The sequence below is a fragment of the Crocuta crocuta genome, unplaced genomic scaffold (genome assembly GCF_008692635.1).
Source record: "Crocuta crocuta isolate KB4526 unplaced genomic scaffold, BGI_CrCroc_1.0 scaffold114, whole genome shotgun sequence".
Lineage (NCBI taxonomy): Eukaryota > Metazoa > Chordata > Mammalia > Carnivora > Hyaenidae > Crocuta > Crocuta crocuta.
Window position 1 is genome coordinate 931,592 of NW_027530000.1, and position 14,098 is coordinate 945,689.

At 44.9% G+C, this 14,098-nt stretch overlaps 1 protein-coding gene across 2 annotated transcripts in view; it reads right to left on the bottom strand.

Annotated features, from left to right (window-relative positions):
* Nucleotides 1–6,051, bottom strand: part of ZNF605 (zinc finger protein 605) — a 35,377-nt gene extending 29,326 nt beyond the window's left edge. The window contains exons 1-2 of one of the 2 annotated variants that reach the window (XM_077763586.1): nt 4,352–6,051; nt 2,375–2,535 (exon numbers count right to left, since the gene is read on the bottom strand). In XM_077763586.1, the coding sequence (XP_077619712.1) occupies nt 2,375–2,389 (15 nt within the window). In that variant the 5' untranslated portion in view covers nt 2,390–2,535; nt 4,352–6,051. The other variant, XM_077763587.1, reaches the window with a different exon arrangement.
* Nucleotides 6,052–14,098: the final 8,047 nt, after the last annotated feature.

Consider the following 14,098-nt stretch of genomic DNA (forward strand, 5'->3'; position numbering starts at 1 on the left):
AAGACAGCCCCAGCCCGGGTTACACAGCTCAGACAGGCATCCTGGGGCCCCAGTGCAGTAAATCCTCAAAGGACACTTCCCTTTGCTGCCATATGTTTGACCAGGCTGTCTTCACGTATGCACCCATCTTCTACAGTTACTGAGACCTTAGGCTCCATGAGGGACACAGCAAAAGCCTTCCATCCCCTATGACCTCTTCCTGAAGATTTAATGAGTGTGAGATTATGTAAAACCATTTTAAAATCTTTTCAAAATTCTGGAGTTTTTCCTAGCCAATTCTTAAACAGGAAGCATCTTTCTGGTTAGGTTAGATAAAAATGTACCTCTTGCATACACCCTTTCCAGACAAAGGGTCTGGATGAAAACAGATGAGCTTTTTTTTTTTTAATGTTTATTTATTTTTGAGAGACAGAGAGACAGAGGGTAAGCAGGAAAGGTGCAGAGAGAGAAGGAGACACAGAATCGGAAGCAGGCTCCAGGCTCTGAGCTGTCAGCACAGAGCCCCACACGGGGCTCAAACTCACAAACTGCGAGATCATGACCTGAGCTGAAGTCAGCCGCTTAACCAACTGAGCCACCCAGGTGCTCCACAAATAAGCTTTTTAAAAGTTTTGGGGGTGCCTGGATGGCTCAGTCAATAAAGCATCTGATTCTTGATTTCAGCTCAGGTCATGATCTCATGGTTGTGGGATAAAGCCCCAGCATTGAGCATGCAGCCTACTTGGGATTCCCTCTCTCTCTCCCTCTCTCTCTCTGCCCTCTGCCTCTCTCCCCTGCTTGTGCATGCGCTCTCTCTAAAATAAAAAAAATTAATTTAAAATAAATAAAAAGTTTTGATTACTAAATGGGGTACACTGATACTCACAACAGAAAAACAAAAACAAAATCAAGCTAGCACCTTGGAAAGCATGGGGGTGGAGAAGTACATGAATGATCTTTGTTCTTCAGACTTGCTCCTAAAAGCTTCCCCCTCCTCTTGGAAAAAACATAAAGCAAGAGACACAGCTCCTGGTGCTGCCTTTCCAAGCTTGTGTGAAATCTCTGGATTTAGACTGACTGCTGAGCTGGCGCAGATGCCTTCCTGACAGGGCTGACGGAGACAGCAGACGACAGCCTCAGTTCCTGCACTTTCCAGGAAGAACATCCCCAGATGTTGCCCACATCTAACAAGTGTGGGCACTTGTTATTATCTAATAAACTGGGGTCGTGGACAAAGCCATTTGGAATTAAATGCCCCAAGTAGTCCCTCTAAAACCAAGACTAAACTACGTTATTCAGACTTGACTAGAAGGCATAGGGCAGAAGGGCCCACAGTGGAAAGCCACGCTGGGGGCCGGTTGTGCTTGGGGCAATTTATCCACTGTAAATTGTTTCCGGGAGAAACACACGTGCCCTTTGGGGTTGCACTTCTGACATGTGTACCCCAACCTTCGTGACACTCTCCATTTCTTGAGTCAAAAAAGTAAAAAGAGCTAAAGAGAGATTGCTTTTGCCAACAGAAGGAAAGACACTGCTATCTAAAATGTATCAAAATTCCAACTGAGAGAATATGGGGGCCATTTGAAAGTTTTGTAATGGCAAATTCTGCCAGATGATTTATTTATTTTTTTTAAATGTTTTTTTTATTTATTTTTAGGAGAGAGAGAGAGAGAGACAGCATGAGCAGGGGAGGGTCAGAGAGAGGGAGTCACAGACTGAAACAGGCTCCAGGCTCTGAGCTGGCAGTCAGCACAGAGCCCGACGCGGGGCTCGAACCCACGAACCGTGAGATCATGACCCAAGCGAAAGTCGGACACTTAACCGACTAAGCCACCCAGGCGCCCCTCTGCCAGATGATTTAGGTTTCTTTCCTAAAAGTGGATCACAGGTAAGATGGATATCATGGCCCACTATTTCTGTGTTCTGAGCTCTCCTTCAGACTCATGCCCTGAGCTCGCACTGAGGAACTCTGTAAGAAACAGCACTGGGAAACAATAGAACACATGTTTATTATAGGGTTGCTATTATGATTTTGTCCACTCTCTCATCCACATCAATAGCTGTCCAAATAGTTTCTTTGTAAATAATCATCAACAAAGGTTTGCTTCTACTGAGTAGTCTGCCTTTTGTCAAAGGAGACCATGTAACTATTCCCGCTTCCCTTCCGGTTTCCACTTCTGGGAACCTCTGAGCACAGCCACAGTTCACCTTACTTCTTGTACATCCATGCTTCAACTTTAGGACTTTTGAGATTCCATAATCTATTTCATTCTTCTCTGACATCTTCTTTCCCAAGTTTATACTTTCTGATTATGACTGAAATGTATTTACAGCGTTCCTATAAGCCTCTCATATCTGCATATAAAAACTGCTAGAGAATAAACATGTAACTCACCTGTGACTTGATCATTTTCAGCTGCTTGGAAAATCTGCTCTGTTCTGACGCGCTGGAGCGAGGCCGCTGGTCAAATGTCTGTGAACTGAGAACGTACCCCTAGTCCCAAGGCCTCTTCCTTCTCATCTCACAAGAGTTCTCTTGTTCTTCGGGGCCACGGCCTGGAGATGCAGTGGGAATTTTATTTTAGGTGATGTCATTAATTCGGGACCCTCTCTGGGTTCTCTCTTCCTGACGCCTCCAATCAGCACTAGAGGGTAGGAAACAGGGTGGAAGTCTCAGCTGGGCCTGACCGCATCCGGGCCAGGTCTGCACCACACACCGCACTTGCAGCCCTGGCCCCCAGCCGGAAGTGCCACCTGAAAGCCACTCGCCTCACTGGTTTGGCCAAACACCCCCAGAGGAGCATCACCCCACCACAGGCTCTGTGGAAGTCAACAAAGTCCAGGAACATAACCGCGGCTCACTCGTTCTGCAGCATTACTTCCTGGGAGCACACGTGCTACAGAGTAAAATGCAACTCCTTTCTAGGCAGGATGGTAAAGGGAAAAAGGCTGTTAGACCAAGATGGTGAAGTAGCCGGGGGTGCTGGCTTCCTACCCCAAAACCAGCCCTGCAGCGAAGGGAAAGCCTAGATCAGAGGAACTAACAGACACAGTAGACAGAAGAGAGGCCCTGGGGGAAGACCCAGGCTCCTGCGGGGGTCTGTGGCTGAGCTGGGCCGGGCTGGAGCCCGGTTCACCGGCAGTGAGGAGGTGTGAGGACACCTTCCCCACGGTGCGGGCTTTTTGGTTCACGCCAGGGCAAATCTCGCCTGCCCTTTCCCTCAGACGCCAGCAGCAACAGCCCAGGCCAGCTTCCAAGATCAAAATGCCTGCAGAGGGAAAGGGCCACAGAGGTGACAAGGGCTGCCCTTCCTCATCTCCCACAGCCCTCCGTACCCCAAGGACACTGTCCACAGTCTGCTTCTCAGGGTCTCCGACGCCTGATGGCAGGAAGTGGCTGAGGGAGTGGAGGGACACAGCGCTGTCCAGTGTTCTGTAGGGTCCACGGTGCTGGCCCTGGTGCCCCTCCGCTCCCCAGGCCTGGCCTCAGCCCTCCCCCAGTGCAAACTACCACAGAGCTTGGGAGAGCAGCTAACACTCAAGAAGAGTATGCGCTCAGAGCCCAGTAAGGGCAAGTACAAAATGAAAATAAGAAAAAAAAAATTCTCCCTCATACAAAAAAAGGGAAAAAGACTCCCCTGACTCCTATTTGAAGAGCAGTTACTTTAGAAAACCCCTAACTATACACTCTGTTCCTTTGAGATGCATGTAAATCTCTTCTACAGTTAAATAAGCCTTGTCCAGTTTCCCACCCCAAAACATCTTTCTTAAGGACCTAGGAGCCATCTCTTTGAAATCATAGGGACAATACACCCCTATTTCCCAATTTTAGGAAGGGCAGGGGCCTGACCAAGTGCTTGACTTTGGCACCTGACGCCCGGCTGCAGTCCTGTCACAAACATAGAAGTCTATTTTTCCTTTGGATAAAGGCAATTAGCTAACACAAATGGCCACCCAAGTGCCAGGTAAATTTAGCATGGACTGCATGCGCCACATTACCATTTACCTTGAGAACACATGTGCATGGGTTCTACCTGCCTGACTGGAGAAAAGAGGGAGATTTCTTTCTGGCTTTGCAATCTCTTTAGCAGGTTGTCTGCGAAGCTCATTGCATTCCAGTTTAATTCAATCAACAATAACACTGTTTTTCTTTTTCTTCTGCTTTTGTGAGATTTGGGGTTTGGCAGATTTGGGTTTTAATTATTTCCCCAACAGACCAAATAACCAGATAACTGAGTACAATCACTATTACAAAAGCTTTAAAAGATACATAATAGGTATCTTAAGCAGAATTATTGGAACAAATGAACCAAAATTTCCGATTAGTATAATAAACAAAAAATACTACATCTTGATGCATACACATACTTACACTTTGAATTCCTTCACTGCTCAAGGACCAGGTCACTTACATTCAACCAGATATGAGATCAGAGCCAGGGACTTCACAGCGTGAGGTCACAAAGAGATGTTATTTCCTTCTTAAGAATACACCTAAAAGGAAATGTCCAAAATGTCCAAAAATCACAGTACCCTGTAACCGTGGGGGCATGAGGGACAAATTCCAACTTTCACAGCAACCCTGCCAAGAGAGATGTGTCTGGCACCTGTGGTCCAGGAACGTTTGCTGACCACCTAAGCCCCCAGTGCTCCCAGTCTGGTCTCCAGAGGCTGACAGGCTAGTTGGGAAGACTGGACACGGTAGACTGGTCAGTGACACCTTTCCAGCAAATAAACTGAATATCGTACCTGTAGAAGATTTAGAGCAAGAGCTCTTTGTTTAAAGGCGCTGTTCCAGTAAAGAACAGGTGAGGGTGTCTTCAATGTCCCACTGAACATAGAGAAAAATCTGCTGCATGTAAAGATAGAAAGTTTTGCTTGGATGTTAGCAAACTGCCAGGTTTTGCCCCATGGCAGCTAACAAGAGTGGGGCCAGACCAGCCTCTTCGAGGCAATTACTACCCACCCCGAGTTGGGCCGAGGGTTGGAAACAGACGAGACAAAGCTGCTCTCATCACCACATGCTCAGGAAGCCTGTGCTCCTCAGTCAGCAAAGCCCATGCCTTGTGCAGACAGTGAGCAGGCAGCAGAAAACAAACATCTGAACACTGCTCAGTCTTCACCTGACCCTGTACGTCAGCTTCTGGCATCATCTCCTGAGAACCTTGAATGTCTCCCACTTTGTGATTAAGAGAACTGACGGAAGACTTGACTGAATATGACAGCACAGCCTCTTATCGCTGATTGCCACAGGCTTCTAAACACTAATGCAAAGAAACCCATCCCGGGCTCCCCCACACTGCCATCCAGTAACCTCAGCAGAGTCTATCCGTTGACAAGGAACAGAGTCAGTGAAATACTAAACAGAGTCCCAAAGGACCCTACAGAACTCCAACTCCTCCCTCCTACAGCCACCCATCCATTCACCTTAACAGTCTCCCAACCACTGGTTCTCAAAGAGCTCCCTGCCCCCCATCACCAAACCCAGGGGCTGTCCAATCAGTAATCACACAGGGACCCCAGCCACTCACTTCCATGATGCCCCACTTTCTAGTCAACCCCACGCTCACCCACCATTCACTAGCACCCCTACAAATCCTAATCATCACCTGAATGAGCCACTAGCTGTGCCTGTCCTGATACCCTGCTACCTCTAATGACTCCAGTTACTACCCACACCGTCTGCTCATTCACAACCCCTAACAGGCCACCCATCAACTTGTATCCAGACCTTGTCACGACACACAGTGCCCCAGTCCCTGATGCCCCAATCACAAAATCTCCCAAACACAGGCACAGACCATTCACCAGCTGAGGCCACACCAGTCATCCCCCTCCATCCAAACAGTTACCACTGAACTGTCAGATAGAATCTAAGGAAATATTTTATTCCACAATTACTGCAGGAAGCTGGGGCTATTACACCCGGGAGAACACTGTTGATGCAAAGAGATGCAAGCATCTACACAACGCAAAAAGACCTACGTGGTTTCTTTCACAGAAAGGGATATACAAGGTCAGAAGAACCAGGTATGTGGAAGGTAAGGGCAGGGTGATCAGAGAGTAAGTAGATCAGAGGGGGACAGAGCTTTGGGGGGGGGGGGGGGGGGCNCAAAGTTCAGGGGCTGGGGGCGGACAGAAAGAGGCTTAACTCCACATCTGGATAACAACCATCTGACTGATGGGGGGAGGCGGGACTACAGTCCATCTAATCGCTGATGGGGTAAAGGATGGGAGTTTGGAGGATTGCACTCAGGCCCTGTCATCGGCCAAGGCGGCAGGTGTTACGTGGTCGTCCGGAGAAGGGGCTACTCTGCAGCAAGCGGTTCCTGGAACAGGACAGGGTGTGAGAGTTCTTAACCTTCCTGCTTCCCAGGAGCCCCAGTACGATCCAACACTATCACAAACTCATTGGCCTTCCAGTCGAAGAAATCCTCGGTCCGCCAATTCTGAGCTCCCCCAAACAGACCTCCACAAAGGCCTTATGTTCAGCCACCCTGGGGCCGCTCGCCAACCCAGAGACATCTAAGTCACTGATCAGCAGAGTCCTAATTACTCCCGAAAACCAAATCCCCGATGGCACACACTCGCCCTCCAGGGTCTCCACATGCGGCCTCAGGGCCCCCCCTCTCTCCCGATCCCTGTCCCTCATCCCCGGAACTGCCAAGCCCGCGACTCTAGACCTCAGCCCAATGCCGCTCCCAACGGGGCCCCATCACCCACTCAATTCCCTCCGCCGGCTTCACAACCACCCGTCCGCCCCAAGCCCCGGCTCACTGATTTATCACACATACTCCAATCCCGTGACCCTTCAGTGGCCCCCGAATTAGAGAGCTCCACCGTCTCCCTCAAAGCCTCTTCATCACTTACCACNCCCCAGCCCCGCAGCCCCGCGAGGCCGCCCCTACCCCGACACACCCTCCAGCTTCGGGCCGCAGCGCCGACACTCACGCGGCCCACGACGGAATGTGCGCGCAGAACTACGTTTCCCAGGGTGCCGCCCGCCCCAGAGCGACATCTCCCAGACGGCTCTGCGGCGCACCGCCCCTGATTGGCAGGTGGGGGGTTTCCGGTGGAAATCCTCGCCGCGCTGCCGGACGGTTCGTGGGTCTGAGCTCTAGGGGGGGGCCGCTCTCCTCAAAGTGTGTCTGTGGCTTCGCGGAAGTGTGTCCCCGGGAGGAAACTTCTGTACCTTTACATTTTTGATGCTAAAGCAAAGTCATTTACAAAATCAAAGTGAAACAGGTAAAACTTCTAGTACAATCGGTTCAGCGCTGACCAAAGTAATGAAAATAAATGAAATGAGGACTTTAGGGAGAAACAAAATGTAATTGTGGAAAGGGGGAAATCAACGAATATAAAATCAGAAGTTAAGGGATTCAAATAGCAAAAACTTGATAAGTCAGGTTTTTTAAATAAAATATAAAATCACTAGAAACTTTTATCAGCAAGTGGGGAGGAATAGCAGAAACAGCTGGTAACAAGAAAATAGAAGTAGCCATAAAAAACAAATTTATGGGGTGCCTTGGCTGCTCAGAGGAGCATGCCACTGCACTGGTGAGTTCCAGCCCCGTGTTGGGTATAGAGATTACTTTAAAAAACAAATAAACTGGGGCCTGCTGAGTGGCTCCGTTGGCTAAGTCTCTGACCAGCCCAGGTCATGATCTCATGGTTCAGGGTTTGAGCCCCGCGTTGGGCTCTGTGCTGAGGCTCCCAGCCTGAAGCCTGCCTTGGATTCTGTCTGGTGCTCTGTGCGCGTCTCAATCTCTCTCTCTCTCTCTCTCTCTTTCTCTCTTTCTCTCTCTTTCTAAAAACACTTTTAGAAAAAAATAAACTAAAAAAATTTAAATACTTGTAAAAGAATATTTTATTCAAGTCTCTGTAGTATGCTAGTAAATTTGGAACCTAATGAAGTACATGATTTAAAGGAATAGTTAGGTAACTAATTTAAAATAATATCCTTGCAGAACTAAAACCAGTGTTAACATGCTTTCAGCTCCAGGCTCAGATGATTTAATGGGTGAATCTGAAACCTTCACACTATCAAAGGACATAATTCTTACCAATTTCCAGAAAAATCTAGATAGAAGGGAAGTCTTTCCTAACACAAAGGTAGCAAAATACTTACGCCATAACCAGGCTAAAGTTTAAAAACAAAAAACAAAAAACGGGCTCCTGGGTGGCTCAGTCGGTTAAGCATCCGACTTCGGCTCAGGTCGTGATCTCATGATCTTGGTGGGTTCGAGCCCCGTGTTGGGCTCTGTGCTGACAGCTCAGAGCCTGTAGCCTGTTTCAGAGTCGTTATCTCCCTCTCTCTCTGACCTTCCCCTGCTCACGCTGTCTGTATCTCTCTCTCTCTCAAAAATAAATAAAACATTTAAAAAAAAAACTATAAAGCAATCTGAGTTCTGATATTTATGTGAAAATTCTGAAAAAGTAGTGAATGATATCAAGCACTAAATTTAAAAATATATATCACAACTAAGTAGAAGTCATGGGGGACTTTATAAACTACTAATGTAATTAACCACATTAAAGATTAAAGGGAGAAACATGCATCATCATCTCAATGGATACTGAAAAATCTTTAAATGAAATTCTATCTAGACTGTGTATTTCTAAAGAATTTACTCATACAGTGGCACCTGGCTCAGTTGGTTAAGCGTCTGACTTTGGCTCAGGTCATGATCTCACAGTTTGTGGGTTTGAGCCCCACATTGGGCTCTGAGCTACAGTTCACAGCCTGGAACCTGCTCTGGATTCTGTGTCTCCCTCTCTCTGCCCCTCTCCCATTTGTGCTTTGTCTCTCTCTCTCTCTCTCTCTCTCTCTCTCTCAAAAATAAACATTAAAAAATTAAAAATTAGTACTAGTATTAATTAGTACTCATATTTTAAAAAATTTAAAAACTCATACAGAAGTGTTGAGATACATTTAAAAATAAATGTCTCAATAATATCATAAAAGTTACCATTAGATATCCTAAAACTGTCACCAATATTGTTTGCTTAAATTGAGAATATTTTAAAAATACACAAAAGTGCAGAGAAGAATATAAAGTCAAATGATCAAATATTCATATTGGTAACATTTGATTCAGATCCTTGTTTAATTAAAAAGTAAAGCATTACAATTTGACAATAAACTATTTGTAAAAAAAAAAAAAAAAGATGCTGAAAGCACTAATTAAACTTCCAAAAAAAAAGTAAAGCATTACATATTCAGTTCTCTAGACCTGTTAGTCTCTTTCCTCCTCTCCACCATTCCTGAGGTAATCACTATAATGAATGTGCCATGTAGGCTTCCATTCAATAAATTTATAGTTATTACTTACAGACTATACTTACTATGTACATAATGTACATGTTATATTTCTTAACTTCCCACGAATGCTATTGTTATCAACAGTCAATATTGAATCTCCAAGTTGTTGATTTTGGTCTCAAGTAAAAAGACATAATTATGAAATAACTGGAAAACTGTGCTAGCTGGAAGCCTCACTGAAGATTCTTAGGAAATGTTCAGGAACAAATAATGCGTGAAGTGTACAGCTTATTCCCAGACCAGCAGAGCAAGATGGCCCCTGCAGCAGATTGTCAGTCTTCCTGTTTATTTCATCCCGGAAGCCAGTTACAGTTCAGATTCCTCATAGACACTCATTATATCATAAATGCAATATGCTATAGACCCCTTATCCTTTATATTGTTCCTTGTGGCTCAATCTGGGAGAAGTCTGATACCTGGTCACAATTTGCTGATGAGTTGACAAAAACTGACAGTTACATTTGTGGTCACTTTTCACCCAAGCTACTTTGGTACTGATTTCTTGCAATCAGTTGACTTCCTAAGTAAATTGGATTAACTGCTAAGTGTGTTTTAAAAGGCAAAGAAGGGGCACCTGGGTGACTCAGTCCATTGAGCATCCAACTCCTGGTTTCAGCTCAGGTCATGATCTCACAGTTCACGACATCAAGCCCCACAATGAGCTCTGCACTGACATCAGGGAGTCTGCTTGGGACTCTCTCTCTCCCTCTCTCTGCCTCCCCTGCCCCCTGCTCACACTCCCTGTCTCTCTAAATAAATAAAAAGACAAGCCTTTTTTAAATTAAGTAAGCAATTTCTTTTTTTCCAGTTTTTATTCAAATTCCAGTTTGTTTACATACGGTATAACAGTTTCAGGTGTAGAATCTAGCGATTCATCATTTACATACAAAACCCAGTGCTCATCACAAGTGCTCTCCTCATTTAAGTAGGCAATTTAGTTAATCCCCCATATCTAGTTCTTCGGGCTCTTCAGAATGGGGCTGGGACTTGTTCTCTTGGTTTCTTTTGTGTAAAACTGGCTCTTGGCTTAGAAGTCTCTGGTGTGTAATGAAGTCTTAATGGTGCCTAAAGACTATTACACGCATTAGGTTCAAAGGGTCTTTCTTCAGTACGAATTCTCTGATGTTTAATATGAGTAGTAACTGAAAATCTTAACCACGTTACATATAGTCAGAAGCTTTATATGTAGGGGCACCTGGGTGGCTCAGTCGGTTGAGTGTCCAGCTTCAACTCAGGTCTTGCGGTTCATGAGTTTGAGCGCCACATTGGTCTCGCTGCTTTCAGCGTGGTGGAGGCTGCTTCGGATCCTCTGTCCTTCTCTCTCTGCACGCCCCAGCCCCCCCCAACCGCACTCTCAAAATAAATCAAAACAAAACAAAGCAAAACAAAAAAGAAGCTTTATATGTAGCATAAATATCCTGGCATTTAATAAGAGGTGAGTAACAATTAAAGGACTTTTGACATTCATTGCATTTAGAGAGATTTTCTACCTCATAAATTATCCGATGTTAAGTATTGTCTATTCTGTACATGAAGGAATTATCTTCATAAAGTTTGGTTCCGGTTTGAATTTTCTGATGTTGGGTTAGAATTCCATTATACCTGGAGCGGTGGGTGGCGTAGTCGGTTAAGTGTCCGACTCTTGATTTCAGCTCAGGTCATGATTACATGGCTCCTGAGTTCAAGCCCGTTTGGGCTCTGCACTGACACTGCAGGTCCCCGTCGGGATTCTCACTGCCCCTCCCCTGCGCTCGCTCGCTCGCTCTCTCTCTCAAAATAAGTAAACTTAGAAGAAAAAAAAAGAACTGTGTTATAGCTACAGTTTTTTTTTTTTTCCACGTTTAAAGTGCTCATAAGATTTATCTCAAGTAAGAACTCTCAGATACGGGGACACCTGTGTGGCTCAGTCACTTAAGCATCTGCCCTCAGCTGAAGGAAGCTGCCTCATCCAAGATTATCCAAAAACTGGCCAATATAAGGGTACAAAGTCCCCACCCCTTTACCTCAATTTTATTCATCTCTGAATGGCCAGTTTCAGAGATTCTGTGAAATTAGTTGAGGCGTCTGTCGTGAAAGCATCACTGTCGAACTTTTCCTTCTGTCCAGTCCTGCTTCCTTCATTCCCGCGCAGTGGTCAGTCCTGAGAGCGGTCCCTAATATGCCACCTGCGTAAAGTCTGTTTCCTGCAAGATTCACCCTACTCCATATGTATACTTACTGTCCTAGCTAGCTTATAAATCTGTTAGAAAAATAAATTTGTTTCATTCTTTGCTGAGTCCCTTAAGGGAATAGACTTAGATAGTAGATATTCTCCAAGAGCACAGAAATAGAAAGGAAGATCTAGAAAAGCTAAGACTGAGAAGAAACTATTACGGGCGCACCTGGCTGGCTCAATCTGTGGAGCACGTGATTCTTTTTTTTTTAAACAAGAAAGGAGGTTTTATTTTATTTTAAAACTTTTAATGTTTTATTTATTTCTGAGAGAGAGAGACAGCATGAGCAGGGGAGGGTCAGAGACAGAGAGGGAGACACAGAATTCGAAACAGGCTCCAGGCTCTGAGCTCGCTGTCGGCACAGAGCCCAACATGGGGCTCAAACCCATGAACTGTGAGATCATGACCTGAGCCAAAGTCAGATGCTTAACCGACCGAGCCACCCAGGCGTCCCTGAGCACATGATTCTTGATCTCAGGATTGTGAGTTCAAGCCGCATGTTGGGTATGGAGCCTAACCTAAAACGAAGGTGAAAGAGGAAGAGTAGGAGAAGGAGAAAAAGAAGGAGGAGGAGGAGGAGGGAAAAGAAGAGGAAATTATTATGAAAAAGACAGTTCCAAAAATGGAGAAATAGTTATTCCAGTTGTATTCCATATAAACTAACCAAACAATCCAATATCTAATGAGAGCCTACTGTTTCCAAACTTGGGAACGAAAATAAATAAGACCATTCTTTACAGTTCATTTATTTTGAGAGCGGGCGTGAGCAGGGGAGGGGCAAAGGGAAAGGCAGGGAGGGACAGAGAGGAGGGAGGGAGAGCCACATTCTGTAAGCATTTATGGGACAAACAAAGTAGTGATGACAGAAAAATCTCATAATCTTGAGTAATTATAACAATAAACACCAAAAAGGCAAATTAAAGTCTCAAAAACCTAGTGAAAGAACAAGTAAATAGGCCAAAAGAAAGCAAAATATGTTAAAAATAAAGACAAACAACCGGACAACATAAGCAAGAACTAAAAGATGGAAAATAACGGACATCTCGAGGCCACTGTTAAAGAGAAAACCACAAGCCCCCAATGAGGGCACCTGTAATGCCTAACCTAATGCAGTCTCACTTTCCCAGAAATGTCATCTTAATAGGTCAGTACCAATAAGCTAATCTGTTACATAGCCTTTTTCATCCCCCAAAGGAAGAGGAGGTAATCCACCTACTAAACATCTTTTGTCCTCAAATGAAGATGACTTTACCTAATCTTTTTTTTTTTTTCTGTTCATGACTTACTTTGTCCTGCCTTTTAAAACCTTTCCCTTTCTGTAGCCGTTTGAAGCTCCCGTCTACCTGTTAGATGGAAAGTTGACTGATTCATGAATTGAGCAAGAAGCCATTAGATCTTTAAAATTTAGTTGGTTTAATTTTTCTTAACACTATCTAAAGACTTTTAAGTATGCTCATCTTTAGGTGCACATGGCACATTCTCCTGAATAGGGTCTTTATTGGATCACAAAATAAATCTCAATAGATTGAAATTAAAACAATTAAAACAAAATGCAACATACCGAAAAAAGTCTAAATTGATGAGAATCCAAGCCCTGAGCTCTTTATTTCACTTACCTCCAATTTAATCTTTTTTTCTATCTGNTTGTTTTTTTTTTTTTTTTATTTTTTTTTATTTTTGAGAGAGAGAGACAGACAGACAGAGTGCAAGCCGGGGAGGGGCAGAGAGTTGACACAGAATCTGAAGCTGCTTCTGGGCTTTGAGCTGTCAGCACAGAGCCCGATGAGGGGTTCGAACCCACGAACCGCAAGATTATGCCCTGAGCCAAAGTCGGATGCTCAACTGACTAAGCCACCTGGGCACCCCTAGGATATTTTTATTCTTAAACAATAACTATATAGGAGTGCCCAGATGGCTCAGTCGGTGGAGTGTCCAATTCTTGATTTCAACTCAGGTCATGATCCTGGGTTTGTGGGATCCAGCCCCAAGTTAAGTCTGCATTGAGCATGGATCCTGCTTGAGAGTCTCTCCCTGTGCCCCTCTTCCTTGCTTGCTCACACTCGCACTTTCTTGCTCTTTTTTTTTTTTAATTTTTTTTTTTTTTTAATTCTAGGAGAGAGAGAGAGACAGCGTGAGCAGGGGAGGGTCAGAGAGAGAGGGAGTCACAGACTGAAACAGGCTCCAGGCTCTGAGCTGGCAGTCAGCACAGAGCCCGATGCGGGGCTCGAACCCACGAACCGCGAGATCAGGACCTAAGCGAAAGTCGGACGCTTAACCAACTAAGCCACCCAGGCGCCCCTTGCTCTTGCTAAAAAAGAAAAAAACCATAACTATATAGAAAATACAGTGAAAGAAAACACATTTACAAAAGCAGTAAGAAAGGTAAAATAAGCGAACAGAATCATATCTTATAAATAGTAAGCAAATAAAGAAGACCAAATGAAAATTTTAAAACTATTGAATAATATTAATAGGTACCATGGTTGGCTAGGTACTTTGTGGGTATGAAGTCGTTAAAGACTTGTGACCCTGTGAGGCAGGTCTGTCTCCATTTTGCAGGTGAGGAAATTGGGAAACCTGCCCA